Source organism: Ptychodera flava, chromosome 9 (genome assembly GCF_041260155.1).
Source record: "Ptychodera flava strain L36383 chromosome 9, AS_Pfla_20210202, whole genome shotgun sequence".
NCBI classification, from domain to species: Eukaryota; Metazoa; Hemichordata; class Enteropneusta; family Ptychoderidae; genus Ptychodera; species Ptychodera flava.
The window spans coordinates 2,343,811-2,358,086 of NC_091936.1; the positions used below are offsets into that span (position 1 = coordinate 2,343,811).

Sequence of the window (14,276 nt, forward strand, 5' to 3'; positions counted from 1 at the left end):
ATGAAAATAAACAATGGCCGAAGTGATAGTGAGACTACGGTATTCTATTTCGGCGACAGGGGTGAGCAGGGTCAAAGAATCAAGAAAGTACTGGAAAAACATGCTGTCAAGAAAACTCCAGGTTCCCCATGGTTTTAAAATCTTTTAATAGTTTCTTTAATCTAAAAGTAATTTTACCAAGTTTAACAACCAAATATACTCTCCTAACTTTTCTGTATTTGAGTTACACTAGGGTAGGGGCTTGTACACGGATGTAATGCACTTTCAAAAATCCTGAAATCTGAAATCAATAGGGGGCTTATACACGAGCAGGGGCTTATACTCGGACGAATACTGTAGTAAAAGTTATATTTATAATTACACATAAAAATGATTCCTAAAAAACAGTATTTGACCTCAAAAAATCTTTAAAAATTACCAAGAAAAGACATTGAAAGTCCTTGAATTTTAAGTGTCTTTGACTGAATAGACCCTGTATTCATGACCCTAATGACCCTAATTTGACCTTTGTCAAATTTACTATTGTGTCGTAATGTATTGTCGCTTTTGAAATTTATGGATACCATAATGGAATAAGAACTATAATAAAGATTGAAAACATCTCTATTTTAATGCTACTACATGACAACAGGCATTTCGGATAAGGAAGTCTTACAAGCTGAGATAGTTACACAGCTGTGTGCTCGTGACAGGACACACAGTCAGCTAATAGATCTGGTACCAGACAAGACTGGACTAACTGGACCTGAAAAGGACTTTGAAACAATCCTCAAACAGGTAAGAGTAGGACTTTGAAACAATCCTCAAACAGGTAAAAGTAGGACTAAGGAACAGTCCTTATAGAGGTAAGCACACAATGTTGAGAAACAATTCCTAAACAGGTAAGTGCAGGACTTTAAAAAATGCCAAATTCCATGATAGTCTCCTTACAATCTCTATCTTCCCTGAAACCTGCCTAAAATCCATTTGTCTGTAGCATGTTTGGTTCACTAAATTCCAACGGAATTCAATAATCCGTATTTAGACAAATACATGTATGAAGTTTGATTCCACATGTTAAACCAAGCATTGTACTTACAATTCTACTGTTGTTTTTTTAACGTTTTCTTCTTTGACAGACTTTGAATGCAATTTTTTTTCAGCCAAATGAAAATAACTTCATACCTTTTTAGACAATAATCATTGTCATGAACGCTGCCCCACTCTGTACAGATATGTTTGTCCATGCAGCAACACAGATACGTTTTTACTTTTTTCAAATTACCTTGCACACACAGTATTGTCATATCTTAAAGGTATACTGTCACCTGTTCCAATTTTGCCACAGTTACCATGGAAAGAGAAAATCTAACCAATCACAGATTTTAAGCAGGTGGCCGCTTTTTAAAAACAGCACCCTCACATAGGCATTTTGAATACCAAGGAACACCCCTGTGACCATATATGGGCATACTAAGATTACAGGTGACTGTATACCTTTAATACTCATTGATTGTCAACTCTGTCACAGGTATCTGATTACAAAGAACCAGTGTTTGAAGCTGGTGGAATGCAACAAGGGATGTATACTCCTAAATCAGAAGTGTGGGAGAAACATTATGACCCATTGCATAGTATACTTAGAGCTGTACATAAAAGAGATATACAAAGTGCAATGGACAGATACACAGCATTGTAAGTATTCAGATGAAGACTGTCTGTAAGTGATCAATATGGAAATTCATCCACCAACATCATTGAAATATTTTAATGGTTATGACAGTATGTTTACATGTTTGAACTATATTTTGTAACAGAGATGTCATTTAATATTGAAACAGGTTCTTTTTTCTTTGATGTTACAATAATATCCATATGTTATAAACTACAGCACAAAGAAAATTTGTGAAATTGCAGGTAACAACATTGTTGAATTACAAATTAAGTTGTAATTATCACTTTATCATTACAGTGTGAAAAATGCCAACAAGTTTAGTGGTAGTGGATCTCCTTGGCCTCCATTTCAACCACTCAAAATTATTCATAGAGAATTTACAAGTTTAAGAAGAGTATTACACTGCAGAACTCTACATGGTATTTTATTCACAATATTATACAAGGTATGATTTTACATCTTTACTTTTTCAGTCACACACAGATATAATCTCATGAAGTGCATTGTTGATAACCAGCAAATTTCTGTTTAAAAATTTAAACAATAACATTGCACTTTACAACTTTATTTAAAGCTCTGTACTGACAAATCACAGAATTGATTATTCAGTCTAGTTTAGGGAGTGTTGTCAAAAGGTGTTGTTACTGTACTTCAAGAAATTAAAGATTTAAGAAATTTAATTTTAAGAATTAATTTTATCCCCAATCACAGTCAAGAAAGTACTTGATTGAAATATTTCCTGATTTTTGTGATGATGAATTCTTGGCATGTGGTACATCAAAAAAATTAAAAAAGCATAATTCATAGATTCAGTGTGTCTCTTAGCTTTCTAATTTTTTGAAAATATTTGGATCTGCTGGAGAAGGTGAGTTTTCAAAAATGAAGGAGTGTGTTTATCATTAGGTATTACTACCTTGTATTGAGTATTATTTTCCATGACATGGGAACATGTTAATTTGCAAAAGCCTTTCAGATCATGCTGTTGTCTACTGTACATGACCTACATTATAATCTGTTGTCTACTGTACATGACCTACATTATAATCTGTTGTCTACTGTACATGACCTACATTATAATCTGTTGTCTACTGTACATGACCTACATTATAATCTGTTGTCTACTGTACATGACCTACATTATAATCTGTGATCATTCTATCAGAGGATTTAGAAATTATATTTAGGTTGTATTTTTATGAATAATTTAGCAATCACACTGCAGATATTTTTTTAAGATAATCATTAGTAGACAAAGTACAATTAACATAATGTTACTTTTTCTAACTATAGGCTTTACACAACAAATCAGTACCAGAACCACCCATTTATATGGCATTAAATTTGCTAGATATGGCTGTTGATTGCCCCAGCTTTCCTTTAAGAAAGGTAATAATTTGATTATTGTCTTTATGATGTGATGATCATTTGTCTGATTGAATGACAGAAAAGCTATTGATCATTTTTTGTGGAAATTCTATTATATCATTGAATAGTAGGTCCTGGTAGCGGTAAAATAATGTACAACTTTCTTGTAAGTGTTGACAAAGTTTGGATGTAAAATTGTACATGTTGCATCATTTTGTTAATGTGTCAATTTGTAAATTTGTGTTCAAGGCACCGTTATGGTATACTGAACCAGTTCTATTTCTACAGAAGTTCAAAAAATTCAACTCTGTTGTTATTAAAAGTCAGTGAAGGTATAGAACTCTTAATATGCTTTTATACTGCATTTGAATAGTTCATTGATCTCAGGCATAAACCCTACATGTACCAGTATGGTAATTCAGGTATGTTGCTTCAAAGTCAGTCACTGTATCTTTTGCTGTATAGATGAGTGATATCTTAGCCAATCAGTAGCCATAAGACAAAATCTACGGTAATAACTATGTTCTCTACATTCAACATAATAGATGAGTATTAACAAACATGGTATCTGTCTTCAGAGATTTTGTAAATGTACCATGGGACAGATAAATACCTAGACTAACAATTGGATAGAAAATCAGCTTGCATTATACTTTTCATTCAGAGATTCATGTTAAAGTAATATATAGTTTAATGTTGTTCCTTGTGTGTTTGCAGAAAACAGAAGTGTTGGATAGAGTTCTTGACAAACAGTTTAAAGATTGGTTTCCCATGAGTTACGTATTACCGAATCTTTCACATACTATCAAGGAAGTCATTGTACCAAAACTTCTACAACCAACTCGAACAAGTGTTGTAAGTATTACCCTGTCCTTAGTGTGTTCATAAAATTACCCTGTCCCCAGAGTGTTCATAGTTACCCTGTTCCTAGTGTGTTCATATAGTTACCCTGTTCCTAGTATGTTCATAAAATTACCCTGCCCGAATCAAATATCAGAGATAGTCTCCAGTTTCTTGCTCTTACCCTTCCAGTAAGGTATATTAGAAGCCCATACAAATCATTTTCACTTCATTTATGTAAGTTTAGTTTTACAATATGTAGGCAAACTCTAGTTAATACTCTTTCAACTTTAGCACATCTTTCTGCAAATGGAAGCTAGTTTTGTCATTTACTTTAACCTGGCAGATACTGAAATACTATGTGATGTTACATCATAGGCAGCAATCACAGTGGTAAATGCTACTATCAATACTCTGTGTATATCAATATCTCAAAATCTCACTGTAGAGGGGGACATGGCACATGGTTTGTGTTTATTTTAAGGGGGATTTTGTTTGAAATTGGGGATTTGTACAGTCACAACCTTGTCACAGTGCTTCAAATGGTTGTCTATGTGCAAAAGATGTGATGCCATGTTCTGTCTACAGAGAATTATTATTTTAACCTATCTGTTGCCATTTTAACCAATATATCCACATAGCCTGTTTGCTGGTAACGTGCAATGTTATTAACCCCAGAATTTTACTTTTGAGTAGAATTCATTTGGTAACAATAATAATGTTATAGCATGGTGTTACACGATGTGTTGTGGTTCAAGGCTGTTCAACATATTTGTGGACAATGAACAGTTTGTGCCATTATTTTCATTGAAAAGTACATCAAAGTCGCAGCTGTTGGCCTTGTAAAGTTCATGCATAGGTCATACTGTGAATGAGTTTTAAATGAAATCATTGACAGGTTCATGTTTAATACACTGATAAATTTTCCACTTTGTTTTTATCCATGGTCACAGGAAAATGCCACAGCCAATGCAGATCAGCTGTTAAATTCATTGCTGAATGATGAGGTTTTTGTTCTGTTATCACCTGCTGGTCTTTTAGCTGGTGGTGCAGGCATCGTAACTGATGCTGTGACTCAGGGAAACATCAACCCACAGGGTACACATACCCAGGGGAATGCCACCCATCAGGGTAGCAACCTTGCAGACTACACCAGTGATGATGATAGTATGGACACTAGTGAAACTGAAACAGCCAGTCATAGTACTGCATCATCTACAGCAACCCATGCACCACCCTCTATGCATACACCTGCTCCAACACCAGCACAGTATTCAGATTCTGGTGCTATTCCAAAGACGTCAAACAATTCTTTCACTTCAAGTGGTACGTCACATTTACCTAACACAGAGGTTGTGCAAGTCAATGAAAGCATTCTTAGTTTGCTTGTAAAATTACACAGCAGACTCTGTGGTAAAGAAAATTCCTATAAACCTCCATCAAAGAGATCCACAGACAGTAAAGTGACTGGTATGAAAGTTGGAGATGGACCATATTACATCAAATTGTTTCTTGACAAAGTGTCAAGGTTAAGCTCAGAAGCAAATAAACTCTTGGAAGAGATATGTCATGTTAATGAAACAACAGATGATGGTGATGACAGTGAACAGAATTCAATTAGTGAAAGGTAAGAATACCTTGGTAGATTCTGTAATAAACATTTACCATTTGGTTGTACAGAATAACCCTGGGTTAATTTCATTACTTTTAAGACCTACGGTAAGTTGGTTGAGTTTAAAACACAACACAGTTGTATCAGGAACAGCTATTGTTTGTCATATATTTGCAAGTGTAGATAAAGAAGCAGCATGACACTCAGAGATAATGGCAAATTTTGGCCAAGAGACTGAGCGTTTATCTTTTAAAATTGCTGTCTTTTGACCCAGCAGTTGGTGGCATCTCTGTACATTTCACAAATCTTTATGAATAATACCTAGAAAATTTACTGTCATGGAAGATTTGACTTCTACTTTCAGGAGAAGAAAAGCTCGAGAAAGACAACAGAAACTGCTGGCTCAGTTTGCATCAAGGCAGAAGAAATTTATGGAACAAGCATTAGAATCTGATGGTAAGAAAATATAATATTCAGAGTCAACAATTGTGCATTGTTAATTTTGTTATTGTGCGTTCATTTCACTTGCTGAAATGTTTCATGTGTTTTTTCTGAGTTGGAAAATACTTCCAACTTTATGCATTAATGCTAACTTTTGCAGTTGCCAACTTTGTGCTGTTTTGTTAATAACACAGTGAAACAAACATCATTTTCAAATTGGTAAGCCTATGTAAGTGAATTTCATTGTGTTCGAAATGTAGATGCCTAAGTGTAGAAAAAATGTGACTTGCTGTTATGGATACATGAGCCATGGAACATTGCAAAGATAAATGCCAGGCAGTAGACTTTTGACAACATTGTATAAATACATAGCAGTTACAAACTTGTCACATTTGGAATTATCAGCTTTCATTTCCAAAGTATACACAAGAATAATCACATTTATGACTAAGTTGGGTTGATATCAAGTAGCATAGTTGTGATACGGGTGTGTGTGACTCATTGGCACTCAACTAATGTAGTATTTGTTCACACTACATATGCTCAAGCTACGCTGATTCACTACTGTTGATAACCCAACCAAAAATTGAAGACACTAATTTATTATGGAGCCTTTGCTTTAAGCATTGCCAACTCTCGTGAATGTGTCAACAGAAGTGTTGAATGCAATGTGGAAAGCAGAAACTGAGAAAACTATTTCCACAAGGAAAGTCTGCATTGTTGTTTCAGTGATGGATGAATGTGGCAGTTCAGAAGAGGCCAAGGTCAAAGTGACATCCAAACCAACAATAGAGGAATATGATTGTGTAATCTGTGGTCAGAGTTCTCCTTCAACTGAAGCAAATCCAATGGGCATGGTAGTGCTATTGCAAGCCACCAGTGGTAGGTCTCCAATTCAGCCCATATATCCCATGCTACATCACCAGTGGTAGGTCTCCAATTCAGCCCATATATCCCATGCTACATCACCAGTTGTAGATCTCCAATTCAGCCCATATATCCCATGCTACATCACCAGTGGTAGGTCTCCAATTCAGCCCATATATCCCATGCTACATCACCAGTGGTAGGTCTCCAATTCAGCCCATACATCCCATGCTACATCACTAGTGGTAGGTCTCCAATTCAGCCCATATATCCCATGCTACATCATTAGTTGTAGGCCTCCATTCAGCCCATACATTCCATGCTACATCACCAGTGGTAGGTCTCCAATTCAGCCCATATATCCCATGCTACATCACCAGTGGTAGGTCTCCAATTCAGCCCATATATCCCATGCTACATCACTAGTGGTAGGCCTCCAATTCAGCCCATATATCCCATGCTACATCACCAGTGGTAGGTCTCCAATTCAGCCCATATATCCCATGCTACATCACCAGTGGTAGGCCTCCAATTCAGCCCATATATCCCATGCTACATCACCAGTGGTAGGTCTCCAATTCAGCCCATATATCCCATGCTACATCACCAGTGGTAGGTCTCCAATTCAGCCCATACATCCCGTGCTACATCACTAGTGGTAGGCCTCCAATTCAGCCCATACATCCCATGCTACATCACCAGTGGTAGGTCTCCAATTCAGCCCATATATCCCATGCTACATCACTAGTGGTAGGCCTCCAATTCAGCCCATCTATCCCATGCTACATCACCAGTTGTAGATCTCCAATTCAGCCCGTATATCCCATGCTACATCACAAGTTGTAGATCTCCAATTCAGCCCGTATATCCCATGCTACATCACCAGTTGTAGATCTCCAATTCAGCCCATATATCCCATGCTACATCACCAGTTGTAGATCTCCAATTCAGCCCATATATCCCATGCTACATCACCAGTGGTAGATCTCCAATTCAGCCCATATATCCCATGCTACATCACCAGTGGTAGGTCTCCAATTCAGCCCATATATCCCATGCTACATCACCAGTTGTAGATCTCCAATTCAGCCCATATATCCCATGCTACATATCATACATTCAGTAATCAAGGTTTATGTCTCTGATCTCCTCATTGAACACATCACCAAAGTCGCAAATTGTATGTACTGTAAAATTTACCATGAAGTTGAAAGTAGATTCAGCAAAATTGCTTTCCAGACATATTACAGGGCTCAAAGTTGCGACCATTTTAGTTGTGCAGGTGACCAAATTTTATGAGATTTGGACTAAAGGATTTAGGTTAGTTGCATTTTGCAACTGAACTTTTTTTAAAGACATTTCTCAGTATGTGATTATTCAACGTGTACTCGCTCACTCAAGTGTTCACAAAGCAATGACCCCAAAGGCTGTGACCCCAAAATACCTATTGAATAAGCATTACTGTTGAGTGGCGTTACTTGAAGTTTTGAGTGCATTCCCTCCACTGCACAGTATTGCCAATGTGTCTGCTGATGTTATCTTGATCAGTCAAAATATCCCATGAATTTAATGACAAATTTTACTGCAATCCAATCAAGTATCAGAGGCAGTTTTAGTGCTGTCACATCACTTTCAATTGAACCAATCATATTCTCAGCATAACTTGTCGTCAAAATATAGCTGACAAAGGAAAACAAGCCCATCAATGCGTAACTGCAACATCCCTTGCGTTCAAGTGCGTAGTGAAATTTTTTGAGTGATCTGCAGAAAAGAGTTGTATTGAATGAGGAATGGTGCAGTCTACGTAACACTAAAACTGGATCGTACAGTAACAAATGACGGAAACCGATTGAGCCAGTCTCGACTGATACTAGACTTGCTGAAGTTTATTTATGCTAGATTACATGTATTTCTTGATATTTCGTGATACAAATCAATTCTGATGTATCTTATCATTGAAGAGACATTTTTGTTTGACTGTTGACTGTAAAATCCTGAGTCTATGAGAATAGGGAGCAATTGTTTTGCTTCCTAGTATCAAAAATGTCAAACAGATCAATGACATTACTTTTATCCAGTGTGCAAGTCATAGAAACTACAATATTCATAGATCTTTGGAGTTCAAGTTCATTGTAACACACAAACCCTGACAGGATGAGTTGATATACTGAGTGGTCAGCTTCGTATCATAAAACTCCTCATCAATACAATGTGCTTCGCTCCATGATTAGGTAAAGTGCATAGTGTTACTATTGGTAACATAATTTCCATTGGTTTAATTGCAGTATTAGGTCATAGGTCACAGAATCCTGAGAGCTGTCATTTGCCTGTGAGTGATGGAATGACCCTTTATCAAGGTAATCTGTGTAGTGCAGTACATGATGTCAGACTTAGCACCTTACAGAAGTATTTTGATGATGTAAGTACAAATCAAACTTGTTTGTTTTAAAAAAATCAGTTTTTATCTAGGAAAGTGCCTCAATGTGTGCAATGGAATTGGTTGAATTTGAATGATGCAATGTAATTTCTAACATGGAAATCGATGGAGAACCATGATGTCAGAATAGTATTTGTGGAGTAATGGTGTGTAGATCAAAGCTCACAGTGAACATGAACAACAAACTTGCTCTGTCTGTCTGACCAGATGACCTGACCATGTGACATACTAACATAATGAACTCCATTTTTTATTTTCTGTGAAAGAATTTGAATCAGGAAAAGCTTGCTTTATCTTTGAGTGTTAGAGCCATCATTCTGTGTTTATGAAATTGTTTGAAGCTATTCAGGTGATAAATTTTAGTATTTCTGTCATTTTCTTAAAGTCAAAATGTTACAAGTGTTTTCTTTCTCCTTTTATTGTTAAGGCATCTTGTCTTCAAGCAGTAAGTATTGGTTGGGAAGGAGGTGTTCACACACAGACCTGTGGTCATTATCTTCATTTACATTGCCATAAATCCTACTTGCAGTCACTACGGGTAAGTTTGGCACAGTACAAGCACAAAACAAATTACTAATAACAAGTCATCTCTTTTGAAAATCAAACAGCATTGGTTCCTTGCCCTCTTCTTGTCATTCATTGTATTTTGCTGTGATGTTGATACGAATATTATATAATATGGACAGTCAGTCATACGTTGTTAAACATTATACTTTTTGTAGAGGTATAGAAAAGTCATTTCTGAAAGTGTCAACTGAATTCTCAAGAAGATATATTCAATTACTATTAATCACACAGACGGAACAAATCCACATGACTCAAAATTTGGCCGTAGAGAAGGGAGAATTTACATGTCCGTTATGTAGACAGTTATCAAATGCTGTGTTACCATGTACAAGACAGTCTACAGCAATGTCTCAGGCTATGGTTCCTGTGGAAACAGACATGGAGACAGTATCAAAACAGTTAGCGTCCATTATGAATACATCCCAAACAATACCAGTAAGTTTTTTATTATAAATTGGTTTTCCAGTGTATGTGATGTGTTAAGTGAATCATTTAATACATTGTGATGTGACACACTTAGCTTGAGGTGATTTAGTTATGATAAATTGACCATGTCATTGATTCATAGAGTGTCTGCACAATCAATTAAATTTATATACAGCCTAATTTGAGCTCTTTGATTGCAGGTACAGTTCTTGTGACATTTCAATGCCTACTTTTATTTTTATTTCAAGATAGGCTGTACAGATGCTAATCAAACCTGGTCAGCAGCTGCTATGGCTTTCTCTTTGTTTGTTTGTTTATTTGTACTGTTTATAGCTTAATTTGAAATTGTCAAGTTCAGGACAGTTCCACCTATCCTTATGGATGTCTCTCTAAATATGGGTATGCTTACTAGCTTAACAATAAAGTTTAAAGTACATTTGTAAGGAATTTATTGACAGGAGTTAGATCCGTTGGTTGGAGACTGGCAGGGGTCTTCACACTAAGCCTGGGCTAAGGTGGATAATAAGTGCTTGGTACATGCTGTATTACACATATTGTACTTGGGTCGGGTTAAAATATTGCTTTTGCAAAGAGATAAGGATTTTTTAGACAATTGTGCAGTTCATGGTAGGTGTGACATCCATAACTATTAGGCGTCTCTTAGGTCACAGTATACTCTAATAAGCTTGCTGATTAGAATACCTTTGTAAGGCTGTGTTAACAAATACCCAACAAAATTAGAAAGATAACATACTACACAGTTGACATTCTCCTTAAATGTAGAGGCAATACTCAGTTCATTCGTAGGTACATTTTGAATTATGATCTTAGCTTGTTAATGTTTTCAATACCCATTTCTTTCAAGCACCACAGAATGATACAAAAAGTTGACATGAGAAAAAATGTCTCAGTATTAAACATTGGCTTTCTTTTTTCGCAGACATCTTCAGCATTAACTAAAGCCATGAGTTGTGTCATGGAGGACATCACAAATGCAACCTATCCAAAGTTTACAAATTACTGCAAGACACAGTGTCCTGAAAATCTTTTCCTCTTTATATATTCTGTGGCAAGGTAGGCTGAGTCATGTACAGAATGTTCATGAAAGTGAATTTTTATTGAATTTGGAGAACTAAGTTGATGTGTCCTCAGCAGTGACAGCATTTACAAAGAAAAGAAAGCTTTATGAAAATTCATTTTGTAGAAGTCTCTGAAGAAAGATCATGTTTAATATCATGAAGATTGGTATTCAAGTCCTTTTACTTTATTTAATACAAAGATACATTATGTACTACCTCATAAAACCTATTAAAAATTCACATCAAACTGTCAACTTTGCATTCTAAGAAAAGTGAGTATTTAATCACACATTTCCTGTTTTACATTCCATAACATTTCTGAAACTTTCATAAAAGATTAATTGTCATTCTACATTGTATGAAGTAATGGAATCTACATTGAATGAAGTTATATTATCATTTAAAATAACCCTATCTGTATTGTCAAAACAACTGTTACAGTAGATCTTATAAGATCTGTAATATTTCTTCATGTAGAATATAAATTGTGCAGTCTGGTGATAAAACATTCCAATTTCAATTACCAAAATGTTTCACAGTATACAGTATGTCACAGTATGTCAGTATGTCCTCTAAACTGTCTGGTAGATTTGCTGAGTTTGTTTCAATACAAACAGCCTATGCTTTCAGTGGAATTCACATTTTGGTCAGATTGACAAGAAAGATTGTTTCATCATTTATGCTGCACATAATAATTTTCATAAGTTGCAATCTGTAATTTGTAGTAATTTGTACACTTTGTTTCCAGGACAAATCTTGAACTGGAACTTGTCAAGAGAGGTGGCAATCTGGTATCAACCTCACGTACACCACAGAAGAGATCCTGTATTGGTGAGTAGTACAAGTACCAAAATAATTGACCACTCACAGCAGCTATGTGTCTTGTCTGGTAAGATGCCATGACAGATCAGAACCGATACCATGTGTATCAGTTATTTCAATTTTTTTATAAACCAAAGCCCAACTGTTAATGGTGACTCATGAAAATTTAAATTGTGTTTGTTTTCAGGGTCCTTGCTTGATGTTTTGGGAATGCATTGTAGGATAGTTGTGAAATTACCACTACTACCAAGATGGTCTAGATTAACTCAAATATATGGAAACAAAGATAAGAAAAGGTATGTGACAGCCATACTTCTGTGTATGCTTGTCTGAGTGAGAACATTTCCCCTTTGCTGAAAATGTTCAGGTGATGAAATAAAACCCAATCTTAAAGCCATTTACAGCTATTTGGGATGACACTTTCTGCCTTTATGTACTTGGCTGATTGCGTACTGTGGTTTGACTGAAATGTAATGTTTTTGTTCTGACCAAACCAACATTTTCAATACCTTGAAATATTGGTCATTTATCAACTGAATATAATTTTTGATAGCTTAATCATCCGGTAGAATTAATTGAAATTTGAGAAATTCTTATTTCAACCAATTGTCAAAGTATAAAAGGTAAAATCAAAAATAAATTCCCAAACAAATAGGGAAGGTTGAATAAGAGTGGTCAAAGTGATATATATTTTTTGTATTATTCTTATCTGCCTTCTTGTACTTATGTTTTGTTCTAGCAAATCACAGCATGCAATGAGTGTTTAGTGTGTTGTGTAACATTGAATGTTTCTATGATGACAGTTTGTTACATTCCATGTCATACTTTGTGTGATATTACGCAGCTACAAGTCCTTGTCACATGACTTCTTTAAGTGGTGTTTTATCTATTGTGAACAACCTCAACAAGAATGTAACCAAGTTACTAAGTGTCCATCCAATTACAATCATCTACTTCACAAGACTTTCCAAGCTGCATTTGGATACAGAAGGACACAAGCATGTCCTGTAAGGCTAAATGTTTTTCCTTCAAAATTCAAAAAATGTTCATAGTACCACGTAATATTTAAAGCAGAATCCAGGAAGATAATGCTAATGCATGGTTGCTTTGCAGTTTGATGACTGACAAGAAAGAAGTTCCCTTACTGTATCATGATGTGACCTCAATGTTGCTCCAGTTTGTTCTATCATTACCTCAGCCTCTTCCCAAAGGTCAGTATCAAACTGTTCAGGATACATTCTCATTCAATTCAGTTTTACAGTCTTTGAAGGACGTTCTTTTTCTCTGCTGCAGATTCTTCACAAATCATGTCCTTTAGGCAGAGAATTTTGCAAATGGGAATTCATGACTTTGTGTGGAGCCATTATGAATTGGTAAATCACAAATTATATTTAAAATTAGAAATTATGGATATCTAAACTTTATCTTCATATATGACTTCAGTTTTATTTTACAGAACTTTGTAAATTTTTGTATACAAAGTGAAATGAAATTAGGATGTAAACATTTCATTCCCTACAAATTGCAAGCCCAGCTTGTAACAAACATTTCATTCCCTACAAATTGCAAGCCCAGCTTGTAACAAACATTTCATTCCTTACAACTTGCAAGCCCAGCTTGTAACAAACATTTCATTCCCTACAAATTGCAAGCCCAGCTTGTAACAAACATTTCATTCCTTACAACTTGCAAGCCCAGCTTGTAACAAACATTTCATTCCCTACAAATTGCAAGCCCAGCTTGTAACAAACATTTCATTCCTTACAACTTGCAAGCCCAGCTTGTAAAAGCATGTTATTCCTTTCCAAGAAAGATACAGGTAAAGACCAAGAACTCCTGTTGTTGTGGTCATTTTGGCTCTTTGGTTTATGCATGTGGCGGTAACAATATTGATTTCTTTATATTTTCACCATTAGAACACTATATTTGCATAGTGAAAACACTGTATTCACTACTGTACATCCAGTCATTGGCTATTATCAGCTGTAGATTTCCAGAGGGAGAGAGAATAGCGTGGCAAGAAAATGGCAATAGATTGAAGACAGAGGTATGTGCTCACAATAGTAGTGTAAAAACAACAGATTTTACCAGAAGTATTACATCTCTATCAATTTTTCCAAGTAAAAACTTAAAGAGTGCCAGTTATAAAAAATGTTGATCATGTAT

At 35.6% G+C, this 14,276-nt stretch overlaps 1 protein-coding gene across 2 annotated transcripts in view; it reads left to right on the forward strand.

Annotated features, from left to right (window-relative positions):
- Positions 1-14,276, forward strand: part of LOC139139741 (E3 ubiquitin-protein ligase UBR3-like) — a 49,397-nt gene that overhangs the window by 20,485 nt on the left and 14,636 nt on the right. For both annotated transcript variants that reach the window (XR_011553873.1, XM_070708606.1), the window contains exons 13-28: positions 632-777; positions 1,511-1,674; positions 1,952-2,099; positions 2,945-3,040; positions 3,737-3,874; positions 4,813-5,486; positions 5,836-5,927; positions 6,642-6,794; positions 9,065-9,198; positions 9,644-9,754; positions 10,015-10,218; positions 11,150-11,283; positions 12,037-12,119; positions 12,298-12,406; positions 13,224-13,321; positions 14,027-14,157. Coding sequence is in view for 1 of the 2 variants with exons in the window: in XM_070708606.1 (XP_070564707.1) it covers positions 632-777; positions 1,511-1,674; positions 1,952-2,099; positions 2,945-3,040; positions 3,737-3,874; positions 4,813-5,486; positions 5,836-5,927; positions 6,642-6,794; positions 9,065-9,198; positions 9,644-9,754; positions 10,015-10,218; positions 11,150-11,283; positions 12,037-12,119; positions 12,298-12,406; positions 13,224-13,321; positions 14,027-14,157 (2,615 nt within the window). In the remaining variant the exon portion in view is untranslated. The remainder of the gene's footprint in view (positions 1-631; positions 778-1,510; positions 1,675-1,951; positions 2,100-2,944; positions 3,041-3,736; positions 3,875-4,812; positions 5,487-5,835; positions 5,928-6,641; positions 6,795-9,064; positions 9,199-9,643; positions 9,755-10,014; positions 10,219-11,149; positions 11,284-12,036; positions 12,120-12,297; positions 12,407-13,223; positions 13,322-14,026; positions 14,158-14,276) is intronic.